The sequence below is a fragment of the Thunnus maccoyii genome, chromosome 14 (genome assembly GCF_910596095.1).
Source record: "Thunnus maccoyii chromosome 14, fThuMac1.1, whole genome shotgun sequence".
NCBI lineage: Eukaryota > Metazoa > Chordata > Actinopteri > Scombriformes > Scombridae > Thunnus > Thunnus maccoyii.
In genome coordinates, this window is record NC_056546.1 from 10,257,417 (window position 1) to 10,274,165 (window position 16,749).

The window sequence follows — 16,749 nt, forward strand, 5'->3', positions numbered from 1 at the left end:
GAATGAGGTGGACAGATAGAGGGGATGAAACAAACGTGGAAGAAGGAGTTTTGAAACCAGCAACACGACTTGGCTATAACATGTAGAAATGGCTCCAGTGTAAAAAAAGCTGCAAACACCACACCACAACAGTTAAGGTAATTGCGTTTATAAGGCACATTACGGTAATTACAAACCGCTTTCTGCACTTTTTCTCTCGTTCCCGTCTCATTTTTTGGCATAAACCCGCGCGCCCGTGTCCGCCCTCCCCCCCAACCCTTGTCTCATTCTCCACACTCTTTCTCTCATTTTCAAAAATCTCTTAGTCTCTCTTCTGTGTTGTTCAATCAGACTGTTGTGTAGTTGAACAGCCTCTTGACTGGCACTGCTGAATAATGTTGTCCCTCTTCATTTCAATTAACGGACCTCTTTACCTTCCAACCCTAATCACTCCATTCCTCCTCCCTCCATCGCTCTCTTCCGCTTCTGCCGAACTCAAGGTCATACCATTTCCTGTTTTTTTTTTTTTTTGTTTTTTTTTTTTTTCCGGGTTGTTGGTCTTTTTGAGCATATTCCTTTATCCCATTGTCTAATTGATTAGAGGAGAAAACACTTCAAAAATTATACCTGTTCGCTCTCAATCTCTATCTCTCTCACGCTCTATCTGTCTCTTTCTCACTCACTTACTCTGCTCCCTGCCTCCCCCATTGGTGCCCTATCTGCTTTGACCTCTGTGTGATTGACATGGTAATTACTCAATCAAAGATTGATGGCAGCGCTGTCACAATAGAGGGGATTGAAGTGGTCTCTCTCCCTCCCCCTTCTATCAACTTCTCGTTCCCTTGCTTCCTTTCCCCATCCCTGTCTCTCTATTTCCCTCGTTATCACTCCATCAGGCGCACTCGTCCTCCCTCTACGCGATCTTTTGTTTGTTCGTCCGCTTGGGAGGGATGGGTTGGGGGGGGTGGTAGGAGGCTAGATTGAGCAAGAAAAGGATGACATGAGACGAAGGGAGCTGGATGATGGTGGTGGTGGTCTGTAATGTTGTTGCCATATTTCTGCTAAATTGCTCAGCTGGGGGGCGAGGTCAGCGGAGAGGAATGAGCTGACAGCATGGAATCAAAAGGAAGACGGTGAGGTGAAAAAGAGAAGGAAGGAAGAGAAGAAGAAGGGGAGAAGATCGGGAGGAAAGGGAAATGAGAGAAGAGGAAATGAGGGGAGGTTAAAAGGTGTTGCAGAGGATAAAAGAAGAGAAAGAGCAAGAGAAGTTGGAAGGTGTGAGAGGAGCTGAGGCAGAGGGTAAAGATCAGTGGAGTCCTTTTGTCTGTTGTGTAGCCTCCCCTCTAAAAGCCTGTCCAGAGAGACATTAGCCCCGAGCAGACAGGTGTGTGAGAGTGTGCCCGATTGTGTGAGAATGATGTATTGGGGCCAAAAGGCTTCATCACCCCTCAGTTGTGCTGTCATGAATTCAAAGGCCTGTATTGTTGCGGCGGGTCATAGTGCTTGAATAGGAGGTCACAGGGTTAACACCCCATGATACGCTCTCTATTCTCTACAGACACAATCCTGTACATGACTGATTGGACAGACCTGACATCTAACTCGCTCTCTGCTCTCTCTCCCCCCTCTCTTTCTGTGTATTTGTGTGTTTGTGTGTGTGTGTGTGTGTGTGTGTGTCCGCAGTAAGGACCTGTCCGGAGCTCTAGATGCGGCACTGGAGTGTCAGAAGCGCTACAACCACCTGCCTCGCATCCATGACATCATTGTTGGTCTGGTGGAGAAAGGAGACACTGAACTTCTGCAGAAAGGTTTCACATTTGTCCATTAAGCCAACACACTGTTACTGATCCATCTTTTTTTTCATCTCCTTAACATGATCCATTAGTCTAGTGCTAAAACAATTAGTAAATCAACACATTTGACAATATCGACAATTACTCTTTTTACTAAGCCAAACAATAAAAAAACAAGGTTTTGATGATTCCTGCTTTTCAAATATGAAGAGTTTCTGATTTTATTCCATTTCTGTAATTACATAATGATATAACTACATATTTTGGCTGTTCTTCGCCCCAAAATAAGTAATTTGAAGATGTTGCTTTGAGCTCCAGGAGCATGTGATGGCTATTTTTCCACATTTATTTTATATTTTATAGACTAAACCCTTAATTGATCAATCTTAAAACATATTTGATACTTTAACAGGTAATGAAAATCATCCATCCATCAGTCTATCGTCCATTTTTAGCCAGGTTTCATAAACTGTGACATAAAGTTCCTGCAGACACCCCTGAGCTCTTCCCCAAGCCATGGTTCTTAAAAAGACATTGCATCCTGTGACCCCAAAGTTTTATAATGTCCAAATAAGTTCCCAACAACCTTGTTAAAGTTCAGAATAGCACCGTTAAAGCTACTTTCCGCTACTTTCTAACATTTATTTCAGTCCAGCTCAGCTTGATTAAAACTTGTGTCTCTCCTGGTTGACTCTAACCTTCTATTATTCATTTGTGTTTGTGTGGGAAAGCGAATACAAAGTGTCTGTGCAGTGTTTGCATTAAACATGCGCGTAACAAGCGCCAACAATTCTGAGAGCGCGTAAGAGGACCAGAGAGTGAGAAAGGTTCAGACCAGGGTCGTGTTGAAGCACGTCGGCTGATCACGTTTTCAACAGTCTCCCTGTAATGTTGACAGCGGCGTGGTGAAAAGGTCAAATTCAATGTGCCGGAGGGGCAAGTGGCTCTGGAGTGCGTAAAGGTTGAAGCCATGCAGTTGGAGCACCTCTCCACCTCCTTCCCTCCCCTCCGTCCCCTTTCACCCACTCCCTCATCCACCCTGCCCTCCCACCCTCGTCTATGCCCCTCCCCGAAAGGTGACAGACCCTCAGTCAGTCGCTGCACCCTCAAAAAAACAAAGCGACTTTTACGACGATTGTCTGACAGAGGCCAGCATGTAAACCCGTTTCAACCAGCGGATCTTGAAATAACAAATGATTCTGTCTCTCAAAAACTACCTCATATAGCGGTAGAGAGGGATGACATAAACCTTGAGTCTCACTTGACCCGATGGCATTGTGAGTACACGTCGAGAGCCGTGCTCCTATGGACCCTTGCTGTTGCAGTGCATGGATAGTATGAAAATACACCATCTGAGATAAAAACCAGAAATGTACTAGAACCATCAAACATGCAGACTTTCCTGTCCAAAACGCACTTAAAGCATGGCGTGGCTTTTCAAAAGATCTTGACTCACTTGTCTGACCTTGGTTTGGAGTTTTTGAGTGTTTTTGTGAGATCCTGACAATCACAGTAGCCACTGAACTATTTTGGAGGATGAAAGGTCATCATATATGCTTTTAACTTTGAGGGTTTTGTCATGGAAAAGTCTGCAGGAACTTGAGATGTAGAAAAAGAGAAGTGAATGAATTTGTGCTATTCATGAGCCAATATGGTTTAGTCTGATAAAGAAACTCCAAACTAAGATTTACATGCAAAGATTCCCTTAACTTCTGCAAACGTGTCTACATTAGATGCACATGATGAATTAATTTTTAGGTGATGAGTCCAAAAAGCAAAATCACACCCCATTGTTCATTCTTTTGACTTCAGATGACAGTAAGTAAAGGCAGAGAGATTATTTGTTCTTCCTCGGTTTTGCTGAACACACAGTACCATTTGGATAACCGAATGTGTGTGTGTGTGTGTGTGTGTGTGTGTGTGTGTGTGTGTGTGTGTGTGTGTGTGTGTGTGTGTGTGTGTGGTACCTGTCCTGAAGCTGCTGGACAGAGATAGTACGTAACGCTGAGCAGAGCGCTTTAGCAAGTTTACCAGGAGAGCTTAGGCTTTCATTCGGGACTTGTGCGTTTGTTTGAGAGTGGACTTGATATGGCTGCTTTGTGCCTTGGACATTGTGCCAAATAATTGGAATCAGAAAGTAAGGATGAAGTTTGCGGTTGAGTGTGTGTTCACCTTGCAGGCAATTTTTTTTTTATTCATGACCTTTTTTTCTCGCTCTGTTTCTCGTCTGTCTGTCTCTCCGTCTTTCTCTTCAGCCATGGACGTTGTGAGTCAGGAGCGAGGAGAGATGACCATGCTGTATGATCTGTTCTTCGCCTTCTTGCAGACAGGCCGCTACCGCGAGGCTCGTAAGATCATTGAGGTAAACGCACACACACACACAGAGGAACTATGGGAATCAGGTTGTATTTTCTGATACTGCATCTTCCTGAAACTGTCCTAGGTGACTTGCCAAATCTTTTCAAAGGAACGAAGGAGCTAATTTATCACACCACACTGTTCATCACTGTGATGTCATCCGCTCAAACAGGTCTAGAAATCAAACCTCACCTCTTTCTGAATGCCAACAAAACTGTCAAATGACAAAAGCTTGGTCAGATTTTGATCAGGTATTTCTTAAAGTGTTGTAACTATTTTGAAACTTTTCCAGTAATAACTAACTTTAATTTATATCGTATCTTAGTGATATCAAAATAGGTTGGGATGATATAGGGGATAGCAATTTTAGAAATAAAACATCATCATTTAATGAACTATAATAATAATAATTTCCATAATTTCTACTGTGTTTATTAATTTATTCAATATGAAATGATTAACAATAATTTCACAGGTATGCAAACTCATACATGTGGTTACATCCAACCAGCACCATGAACTGCACTATAATATAATAAGACTTGCCGTTTTTGTTTATCTCCATGGTTAAAACAGAATACAACGTAAGAGTTTTCCTGTATTCTGCTCCCCCTTAATTGTACTAACTTTGAAAGGGTTAAAATGAATAGATTTCATCTTCTTTTTTTGACACACTGTTGTTTTTGTTATTTGCCTGCAACCTGTTGCATCAGATTTCTACAGAAAACAATGTTGTATGAACAAAAGTTAATGTATGACTATTCCATCTCTGTCCTCTGTGGCTCATGACAAACAATTTATGAAAATGTATATCTTTGTCATCTTAAGTCCTGCTATATAAGCCCCGTAGATTAGTGTGAGGAAAAAGAGAGAGGCAAGGCGGGCAGATAAGAAGCAATTTTCACATGAGATGAAACGGACGGTCGGGGGCTGGATAGCAGGACAGAGAGATTGATGAATAAAAGGATAGAGGGATGAGCCTGACATCAGAGGACAGGAAACAAGGCCATTATGTTGTCTGATCAGGACGAGAACAAAACCGAGGAAAAAAAAAAAAACCTAAACTCTTGTGCTCTGACTCTCTCTCTCTCTCTCTCTCTCCTGTCCTGGTGTGCACTAAAAGAGGGATTTGTCTCTCTTGAGGATTTCCAAACCCTCTTAAATATCATGTTGTTATTGTGGTTCTCATTCCCCTTCCTGCTAGATTGTATAGCTGTTATCCTACTTATAACAGAGAGTCAGCTACATGCCGGTGTTGTGAGATTGGTGAAGCCTTGTAATGGATTGCAGATGTACACACTGTCACTGATGTCTATGGAAGATGTGGGATAGACCGACAAAGGCTCAGCAGCGTCATGCCATCTGTTAGGTTTTAGTACGAAGGTTCAGCTGGTTTATCGTGGTGCATTTAGTTACACCTGCAGATCTTTAAATAATACGACGTGGATGGAGCATCTTAGGTTTTTTTTCATCTTCAGAATTGACAGTAAAACAGTAGTTATTGTACATACTGGGGGAGAAACATTACATGAATTTCATGGCTCTTCCTACATGTGATGGCTTCACTTATTATGAGCCGTAACTAATGAGTATTTTCAGTATAATCATTTAGCGAATACAATCTTTAGAATGTCACAAAATTACTTGTTGCTCAATAAATCCCTGTGGATTCGTCCATTATTTTTGATTGATTATTTAATCTTTAAAATAGTAAAAACAATTTCCCAGAGCACAACATGGAGTCAAATTGCCTTCTTTTTCTAATGCAAATGTCTAAAACCCACAGGTATTCAATTTATAACGATGTAAAACAGTAAATGTTCACATTCAGGACTGTAACCAGAGTTGTAGAAATCCTGAACAACATTGACATACAGTATCACCATATAAATTTGTTCTGGAGAATGTGTCAACAATCAGTATTTACACATCAGCAGACATGGAGCAACATTAGCATTAAACTGATGAATTCAAGTCCAATATTCAATCTGGCTCCTTCATGTTCTCCACCAGAGGTGATATCTGTGTGTTTAGCTGCTAAATCCTCCACTATCCTCATCAGCTTGTCACTAACTTTGTTTGTCTGTGGTTTGGTGTTGGACAGGTAAGCGGACAGTGGGTTTATTTGAGTTTTTCTTGCCTGGTGTGGTTGTAAACAAGTCTGAAGAGAGTGGTGAGACTGAAACATAACATTAAAGTTATGGGCCAATAAAAACTGCTCTGTACAGTTGAGGGGAACTGAAGAGTTGGGTGAAAATTCCCACTACAAGCAACCACTTTCATAGCACACATAGTCATTTCATCCATTGTTAATTAGTGCAGCTTTAAAGCATAATCAACAGAGTGGCTTCAGGTCCCCCAGAATTGTCAGTTTAGTGGTTTGCCCTCTTTTGGCGTATAGTCAGGGGGAAAAAAAAGCCGTAAAAATATTGCTAAGATGATACATTTCAAAAGTTGCTGCCCACTTAACCTGCGTAGATGTTTGGATCAAAGTCTCAAGTTCACTTCTAAACCGTCATCTATTACATCTAATACTCGCATGACGACGGATATAGTGTTCAGGTGATGAAACTACAATAGAAACATATCTATCACTCAAATATGCATACACTCACACACGCGCAAATGCTTTTTTCCCTCCTCCCCCCGTGAGAGTGTCAAGTGGCAGTCCAGAGAGTGGTGTCTCTCTTTAGGCTGTGTTTGGTATAATTGGCAGCTGATTAATCACAGCTAATTAAATGTAATGATAGAGAAAGGTGGCCAATTTTGTGCTAAATGGTCATGGTTAGGTAGAGGATTGTTAGGTGGCCGGGCCTATTATTGCGGCACGCGTGTGTGCATGTTATGGTCAAGGTTAGGTAGTATTGCTAAAGAGAGGTGAGCCATTATGTGTTTTTGTGTTAGGGAGAGGGGTTTAGCCATGTCTCTGTGCGTTTTTGTGTGTGTGTGTGTGTTCGGACTAAGTGGCCAGGTGATTAGTGGAATTAGAACATTAGGAATTGAGATGGAGAGGGTTTGTTAAGTGGAGGTGAGACGAGGTCAGCTCGGTCTTTTTTTCTTTTTGTGTACATATATGTAAGGATACGAGAGAAACCTTTAAAGGTGTTTAAGCATCTAAAGGCCACATACGACTCTGAAAGAGGCAGAGTGATGGACTGTAATACACTCTGCTGTGTGTGTGTGTGTGTTTTAGAGGATTGTCTTAATAATCTGACCTGGTTGTCCTTTTTTCCATTATCTCTCTTTGAAAGTGAGAGTGTCTCTGCTGGTTTTTGTTTGTTTCTACTTTGTATTCTTTTGATCCACCGCTGCGTGTATAAATTATGTTTCCTTCTGAGGATTTTGCTTCCTGCCCAGATTAGGGAGATTTGTCCTGATGGATTCAGAATCCCAAACATATATAATACGTGTGTGTATGTGTTTGTGTGTGTGTGTGTGTTTGAGAGTAGATGTGCGAAGGCTGCTTTGAGCCTGCAAGACTTTACCAAGTAAAAGGAATCTGAAGCAAAAGATGGAGCATTTGCACTGGGCCTTAGTCTCTAAGAAGATTAGACAGACTGAGAGAGAGAGAGAGAGAGAGAGAGAGAGAGAGTGAGTGCAACACATTTTAATTTGTCCCTTTGGCTGGCTGGGTAAGAACATAATGCCTTTGCCTGGGACGGATAGAGGGATGGAGAGGCAGGGGAAAAGACCGAGGAGGAGCAGGGGAGATTTGGAGGAAGAGGCAGGGATTGAGAGGAGTGGGGATTGAAAGAGGGGAAAGGATGACGGCAGCGAGGGATCGTCAGAGAAAGGGATGAAGCCTGTCTTTTCTTGACTTTCCCCGCCCTCTCACGGTATGATGGGCCCCCATCAAAGAGGCCAGCGGGGATTGAGCGCTGTTGATCCCCCCGTTCAGATTAACATCCTGGCAGATCGCTCTGTCTCTTCTTTTTTTTCTCTCAGTCAGATTACCGGGAAGAGAGAGGGGGCGAGATTTCTCAATCCTAGTCTTATTCAGATTGTATCAAAGCCCCAAGGGACAGATGAAATCCTGATCACTGTTATTCCAGGATAATAATCATCTCGTCACTCCACGTATCAGGCTAAATCTTAGCTACACGAGCCTGCAGATCAATCTATGTCAGCCCTTATTTGACAGCCCACACACTCGGTCTATCTGCTCGTCGTTGTGTCCTAAAAATACTGCAAGTCTCCCAAAAATGGCACATTTACAGCTGTAGGGGACTTTATAACCAGTTCATCTTAAACCTTCATACATATTTTTAACCTGTAACCAGTCTTTGCTGTTTTCTGCTGTGACCTCGCCAGCTCAACATTCAGGAAAACAAAACAGTCAAGTCTTTTCTCCCACTCAAATCTTTATTGGCATGAGATTTACTGGATTAAAAAACTGTTACATTCACAATATTTCCATCATTTATGAAGTCCTTTTTGTTGGATTAACTTGCAGCTCGGTACAAATGTCACAGTTTAGAGTCTTTAATGGGAAAAATTGACATTATTGTTATACATTATTATTATTTGTGCTTCTTAGTCTTAGTCTTAACATACATTATGTGTCCCATTAAAAAGATTTCCTCACACTCAGAGTCTTAACATCCTTTTGTTAATCTCACCAACAGATCAAGCGGTGCACAGTTAGCAGCCACAGTGCTGAGACTTTATCAATGCAGCTAAAGGAAAAGTCATGTTTCATATCAGGAGGAAATGAAAATACAGAATATCACTTAAACCATCACAGCATCTGTTTACTGTCATGTTTTACTTAGTATTACATGAGCTTGGGAGTATTGATCATTCATCTTTTCACTAAGTAGAAAAGGTTTATGTGGTTATGAGATTCTTTGTGACCAGTAAAGATAATTTAAGATTCAGAGTACAACTTGTAACAAGGTTCTGGTAAACTGTCTGGTTTACTACTGACGTTGGATCAGTGTATCTTTATTATAATGAGTTTAGTGAAGCACTTAATGAGGATCGACTGATCTTGTTTTAAAGTTCTTTGATTTTCCACCCGACAGTGGAAGATAAACTCGAGTGTCATCAGTCAACACAAAATCAACTCAGAAAATAAATTGCCAACAAATTTGATAGTTAATTAATCAATAGTCATTTATCAAGCAAAAATGTCAATCCTTCATTGGTTCTAGCTTCTAAAATATGAGACTGGGCTGTTTTTCTCTTTTTTATACAATTGTACATCGAGTATATTTGGGTTATGAACAGTTTTACAGACAAAACAAGCAAATTGAAGACGCCACTTTGGGCTCTTGGAACTTGTGACGGACATTTATTTTTCACTATGTTGTGACATTTTATGAATTAAATGATAAATCTGTTAATAGAAACAACTGGCCAATATTGAAAATAATATTTAGTTGCAGCCCTACAGTACAGCTCTATAAGTCTGTGTCAGTTATCTGTGGAGCGATTCACTGGCTTTTATGCACCTGTATGCTGTTCACCTACTCAAGGCAACATAAACATTAGCTTCACATTTCTCTTGCCAGTTTAAGACTGCACTCCCACAAAAGTACACATGTATTTTTAAAACCAGTGCTATATCTTCCTATATTGATTCTTATATGCAGCTATAATTGATGTACACAGGCTAATAGCAATATTTAATATGCTCTCTAGGCTCTATGGGTTTGTATGGATCAATAGGCATTTACCCTTTTGATAATGCATTATGGTTTTAAGTTATATATTTAACTGTTATTTATCTACTCTTTGGTTACTTTCCTTTGATATTACCCATCTGTTTTTCTTTTTATAGACTCCCGGTTTGAGGGCAAGGCCTGGACGCCTGCAGTGGTACGCAGAGAAATGTATTTCCAGCACCCAGGTAAAACTCACCCACAGACACAAACTAAAACACAAACTGAACTAATCAAGGCCACAAAGAGGAAAGCAAAAAGAAAGTGAAAATACAAAAATTCCAACTGTAATTACACATCGTCGTGTTTATGTGTGTTTGTAGATGGAGGCCTTGGAGCAGATGGTGGACATGACCGCCAAACTGTTTGAGTGCGACAGAGACGAGATGTATAGTTACATCCTCCGTCTCTGCAGTAAGTGTCTTGTACTTTTATTTTTGTTTGTGTGTGTGTGTGAATGCCTGACGTCCCACCTGTGGGTGTGTGAGTGTGAGTGTGGGTGGGGATCAGTCAGAAGTAAGCAGAAGACATGGTGTGATTGCTGAGAGCAGATAACAGTTGTGATTGGAGTGTTAAAGCTGATTGTCAACCCATTACATTGTCAACACACTTCCTTACACACACACACACACACACACACACTAGTTAGTGTGTTTCCTAAATTACAGCACGCTTGAGGGTCGGTCAGTTGATCAGATTAGTGCTTTGATTGCCCTCTCTCAGCATGGAGCGCTTTGTCAGAAATTACTCTCTGGTGCAGGCTGAGTGGTGAGATACAACCAATATGGCCCGACTATCCAAACACATGGGTCTTTATGTCATGGCTTTCATAACACATTACATAAGAACACACCTCTTCTCATATCCTCTCTCTCTCTCTCTCTCTCTAACCCCTCGTCTGTGTTTCTTGTCGTCTTCAGAGGAGACAAACAATTGGCAGAAGGCCGAGGCAGTGTGGACGAAGATGCAGGAGGAAAATGTCATCCCCAGGGAGAGGACCCTGCGTTTGCTGGCAGACATCCTAAAGAATAATGGCCAGGAGGTGCCCTTTGAGGTGCCTGAGGTAAAACTCCACCCATATAATAGGTAGTCTGTACTTCCCACTAAGGCTCATTAGACAGATCTGTTATTCAGAAGAATAATTGCCAGGAGGTTCCTGAAGGGGAAGGAGCAGAAAGCAAAGGCTAAGAGATGCCAGGGGGCACCGGAGGAATCTAAAAGTGCCTGAGGTCAAACGTAACACAACCATCCAGCACTAATGGCCGAATACACATCACAAACATGCCTGTGCATACATTTCTGTCCCTTAAATCCAGTGAAATGGGTTGGAGGTAATAATTAGTTGATTAATCAACAGATTGTCAACAATTTTGATCTTTAAAGTCATTTATCAAACAAAATTGCCAAACATTTTCTTTATCAAACACTTTCCAGCTTCTCAGATGTGAGAATTTGCAGTTCTCTTTGTTTTATGTTGTTGTAAATTGAATTTTTTTTTTTTTGATTCGGAGCTTATACAGAAAGCAATTTGTAGATTTCACCTTGAGCTCTGGTAAATTGCGATGGTAATTTTTCACTATTTTCTGACATTGTATAGTTTTATTAATTAATAAATAATGAACATCATCATTAATCGCAGTGCTACCTTTATATTATAGATGTCTTTGATGAATAAACATGACAGATACAACAGCTCGCATGGACACAAGTTACACATGAATCACAAAAACAACAAAAGGACATTCATAGAAGTACTGTAGCTAATATTTAAAATAATAAAAACACAAATAAGTAAAATCTTAACTAGAAATTTAACTAAAACTGAAAACAAGGACCCTCCAACTGAATATATACAGTGTTAGTGACTAATATACGCCGTATGTGTCCCATATTAATACGGCAAGGTGCATCATAGATGAGTATAAATTCAAGCTGCACTCATTCCCAGTTATTTTCACGCTGATGACACTACAAGTTATTTTTTTAAATTTCTGAATAAAACCATTGCTTACTGAATAGATTAACCAAAGAGCAAGTTGACCTCAACCCTCTGATCATAGGAACCGACCCCCCCCGCCCCCCCGCCCAAAAAAAAAAACCTCTGGAAACTCTTATCAGCCGCTCTTCATGCCCCCACCGCGCTCCACTTTAAGCCTCTGTTCATTACATGTAGAGGAAACAGGATTGAAGCTCTGATCTGGAGTGTGGTCAATCAGACAGGCTGGGCTGGTGAAAGGAATTACAGCTTGATCTGTCTGTAAATCTGTAATGCCAGACTAATTTAGCCAGCAGCTAAATGCCACCATATGGCTGCCGCTGGATGCTTAGTTATATATGTACGTGTGTGCTCAACTGTCCAAAAGACAGAAAAATTAAGTAGACAGAATCTAAATATTAAAAGAAAGAAATAAATAATGACAGAAGGGAGGTTTTGCTTTAAAATAGTGCTCTGTTGCTGCATTCCTCCTTGCTGCGTTTTTTTTTCCTGTGCACATACGAGCGTGCTCCAACAGCCCGAAGCATGATGAGACAGGAAGTGATTGCTGTTGCCTGGAGCGATGAACTTGGTGACCCCTGGGGCTCTTGAGTTGACACCCCCACTCCCACACATACACACACACACACACTCTACTCTTAACACACACAATTTTTTCTTGCCCCTTGGGTGCCAGACCTAATTTGCCCCTAGCCAATACAGCTTAACCCCCTCCCCTCACTGCTACACGGGTGACTGAGCATTAGGGGGACCCTGCCCCGGCTGCCCAGCGTTATTGCACTGTCATACACACACCAGCACACAGTTGAACATGTATACAGACTTGTTATAGTTCTGAACGCCTGACGTAGCTGTGTTTTGATGGAAACATCAGACTGAGTTTTATCTTTGTTTTCTCTGTGCATGTTTTTTTTTTTACAGACCTGGTATGAACAAGCTGCCACCACAAAGCAGGTCAAGCCAGCGTCCACCACCACCACCACCACCACCACCCCTACCAGAGCAGAAAGTGGTAATGAATACCAGGTCCAGCTGCTGGCCCTCTGTAAGAGGGGGAAAGCCAAAGGTAAGCAGCAGGAGGTCCCAGTATTGTTGTTATTGTTATAGGTGTGTTACGTTTCCATTTGAATCTGCAGGAAGACATTTTTTACCACTAGCGGGCAAAAAGACTCCCACAGCCCAGTTTTAATTTAGAAAACAACTACCTGTTCAAACAAAGTCACAATCAGAGCAACATCAGCCTGCAGGTGCAGCCCTCTTTCTCACCGTGTGATGAATATACTGCAAGTTTGGTATATATTCATCTTTCATTTCTGGTTCCAAATCATAAGAAAATTTGCTGGATGTTGAGCTTTCTCTGCTCTCTGCTAGTTCATACTGGGCAGATAAAGAAGCACAAAGTAGGCTTTTCTATGGTGCTGTTGATTACACCATATGATTGCTGGGTGACTGGATGAATAACCATTGAGGTAAAAAGTAGTAGTTGGTCCGACCACATCTGAAGGTAGTAGTGTTTATAACTGTTCCAAAAGGCAACGCTTGAAGGCATGGTGAACAAATGCAATCTGTCATTGAAGGCGTTCATTATGTTGCAGTTGTTCCCACACATGAAAAGTGACAGAAGTGTGAGAGAAGTGCAAATTTGTTGAACAATTGTCGGACACAGCCACCCAAATCCAGACATTAGAAAGGTGTGTGTGGAGGAGGGTTTCAGACGCTGTTCAGCTGTCTGACAAGCACTCGGCCAAGACTCGTCTTTTAGTTCTGGTTCCAAGTCCTGAGAGTCTTTAGCTGAGCTAGATGTTCGACTTTCTGTACCTGTAGCTCATTTATTTGGCTTTCTGCTGGATCGTGCTGGACAGGTGGCATAAAGTGGGCTTCAGCTTGAAAACAGCTGGTTTCAGTTTTACATGTGGCTGTTAGTTAGAGCTGCATACAGCAGCCATACTGGATATAAATACAGACAAGATAACCAACTAATGAGCTGACAATGACTAAAAGCTGTGTGTGAAATCACCAACTGTAAGCAGCACCGAATTTCATATGAATTTGAGTCAAGTGAAAAGAAGATTATTAACATTCTTTCACCACTGCAGCTGTCTGAAAGCAGATTACTCTATTAATCCAATAACATGAAGATTATTGCAAATTCTGCTCCAACCTCTGACCTTTTTCTATCTCTCTCTTTCTATAGAAGCCTATGGGATACTGAAGGAAGCTGATAAAAAGGGTGTGGCTTTAGGCCCCGCCCCTTACGACCACCTGATCCGTGCCCTGTTGGCCGAGGGATCCATTGACGATGCGATGGTAGTCAAGGACATGTAAGTACCTTTTTACGTTTCCGTATGTGATGCGAAACAACACGTTTAAGTCAAATCTTATTAAAAAAAATCAGAAAAGAAATGGACACCTCATACCAAGCTCTTATCCATTTTGTCAATGCAGGACACAAAGTCTGTCTCCCTGGAGAAATATGAGCCATGTCTTTTCAGTCTTTCAGTTTCCAGAAGATCTGTTCTGCTCATGAGTCTTAAAAACCAGAATCTTATTTTGTCCTGGTATTGGGCTAATTTGTGATTACCAGCCGCCTGTACCAGTGCTTCCCTATGAGTGATTAACAGCAGCTAAACACCAAGGATTTACCCCTTCTTTAAATGCATTTCAGGCCACCATGAATCAGATCATTTAATATACTGTATGAGGAAAATTTCACCCTAAGGGAAGACAGACTGCACAGTAGTGTGTCACTGTTATAAACCTAAAAACCCGACAAATTCGTCATGTAGTGCGATTAATACTCTGCTACTTTCTCTCCGTCTCCTCAGTCTGTGCTACTGGGTCACCACAGGCTACAACTACATCTCAATAGACATGAGGATTATAAACTGATTGTGTTCGAACACACTCAGCCCTGCTGGATATGAACAGTGGTTCTTACTAAGCCCCAAGATACACACACAAAGTCGCATGTACAGATTAATTTTGGTTTTCCGGGAAGCGGGGGGACTTTGCTCAAAAACATCAATCTTCTTCCAATTAGTAATGTATCATGCATTGTTGTGTTACGGGGCCATATCAGGACTTGAGCCTGGAGACAAATGGATGGACAGACAGAGGTATTAGAGATCTGAGCTTAGTGCAACGCTGATCTTCTCTGCCCTGTTTGTCTTTTTAGGTTATCTTCTCCTTTTTTCTTTATCTGTCTTTGTCCCTTTCTTTAGATCACTTTCCTTCTACAGAGGGAAAAAACACAGAAGAAAAGAGTTGGAAAAAAAAAAGATAATATAATGACATGATACACTGAATGAAGAGATGCAGTTACTGATTTGTAGAGAAGGGAGGGAAAAAAAAAAACATGTAAAAACATCTATTACACGATCAGCCTCTTCCCCGTTTTCGTCTGTCTACATGGTTCACTCTCTTCTGTTATGAGGAATAATCATATCAATTTTAGACCCGTGTTTCAACAAGCGCAAAGCAATACAAGTGATAACACATCTCCAGTCTCTGTTTGAATTGGTTTATGGCATCCCTGCCTGGATAAAAGCTTAGTTTATCTGCACTCTAAATGAGAAGTGAAATGAGCTGAGAAGAGAGTCGGGGAAAGATGGAAATGGGGAGCAAAGGAAGGAGATAAAAAGGGCTAAATAGGAAAGGAGGAGTGAACGAGGGGAGGAGGGCGAGATTTAATCATGTACGAGGTTAATGAAGACGCTATAGGCATTAATTCTTTGTGCGTGCGGGGGTGTGTGTGTTTGTTTTTTGGGTAATCTGTACAGAATTGAGCAGCAGGGCGCTTATGGCGAGATTAAGGGATTGAGAGGGAGTGATGATGATGAGAGAGAGGAAGAGGTGGATGATGGATTCATTGGCTCAAGCACAATACCCTTAGAAGGAGAAGGCGAGGGAGAGCGGCAGTGAAAGTGTGTGTGTGTGTGTTGGGGGGGGGGGGGAAAGGTGAGTGAGAGACAGCCTCTAGAGATTTTCTCCCACCCGATAAGAATAATTCTGACCCCACACACCCCCGCCGCTCGGCCTCTGCAGCAATCCGTCGGCGACCCTGTTACCGCTCCAATCTCCGCCATGACCCTGTCACAGCGGCTGCCGGATGCTGCTTGGCCTGGTGTCGCCGCGGTGATAAGGATTGCCCGCCTGATGCTCAATTGAGCGGACGGATTAATCTGGTTGCAGGGCTATAATAATAAATAAAAAAAAATAAAAAAAAAGACGGGAGGCAAGCCTGATTGAGGTTTTAGTGGCAAAGAAATGAAAAGGAGGAGGGCTGAAAAGGACAGTAAATAGACGGGCAGACGGAGCGAAGGAGGGAAAGTCAGGGGGAGGAAGAAGCGATGAGGAGCAGGAGCAGCTCCTGGAAGCCTCAATACTGCAGCATTCAGCCTGTCCCAGCCTCACCCTCTCAGATAATACCACACGCAGATATACAAACACACACGTGCCGCGGCTCAGCAGGAGGGAACATCACATATACCGTGACATCAATCAACTGTTTGATGTCTGTATTATTTTCAGGATCACAGCAGGCGCTTTACAAGAGGCTCAGACTTGCTGTCAATCAGATTTGTTCCCATTGTCTTGTCTGTCTTTGCTCTTTCAGCTCATGTGTTTATCCACTGTGTCTCCGCGGAGTCTAATGCTTTTCTAAACGTGATGCCTTGTGATGGAAAAGTGCAGAATTCTACCAGATATTAACTCTGTCATCGCAGATTATAAAGATTTGGCCTAAAGTTAGAAATGATGGACTTTCTAATAGCTATGAACAGTCCACCCTTGGTAAGAAGTTACACGTTACACCCGTCATTCAGATATGGATAAACATCTTCTATCATAGTATACTTAATCTTATGTCAACATATGGAAATATAAACTGATCATTGCACATGGGATTAGTTTCACATGATAATACCACATATAAATAAAGTCATCTGGCAGTTGACATGCT

General features: G+C 41.8%; 1 protein-coding gene across 1 annotated transcript in view; it reads left to right on the forward strand.

Annotated features, from left to right (window-relative positions):
- lrpprc (leucine-rich pentatricopeptide repeat containing) overlaps positions 1 to 16,749 on the forward strand; it is a 64,034-nt gene that overhangs the window by 32,483 nt on the left and 14,802 nt on the right. Inside the window, exons 24-30 of the mRNA XM_042433887.1 lie at positions 1,663 to 1,787; positions 4,028 to 4,134; positions 9,913 to 9,981; positions 10,117 to 10,207; positions 10,714 to 10,856; positions 12,711 to 12,855; positions 13,984 to 14,110. Coding sequence (XP_042289821.1) covers positions 1,663 to 1,787; positions 4,028 to 4,134; positions 9,913 to 9,981; positions 10,117 to 10,207; positions 10,714 to 10,856; positions 12,711 to 12,855; positions 13,984 to 14,110 — 807 coding nt within the window. The remainder of the gene's footprint in view (positions 1 to 1,662; positions 1,788 to 4,027; positions 4,135 to 9,912; positions 9,982 to 10,116; positions 10,208 to 10,713; positions 10,857 to 12,710; positions 12,856 to 13,983; positions 14,111 to 16,749) is intronic.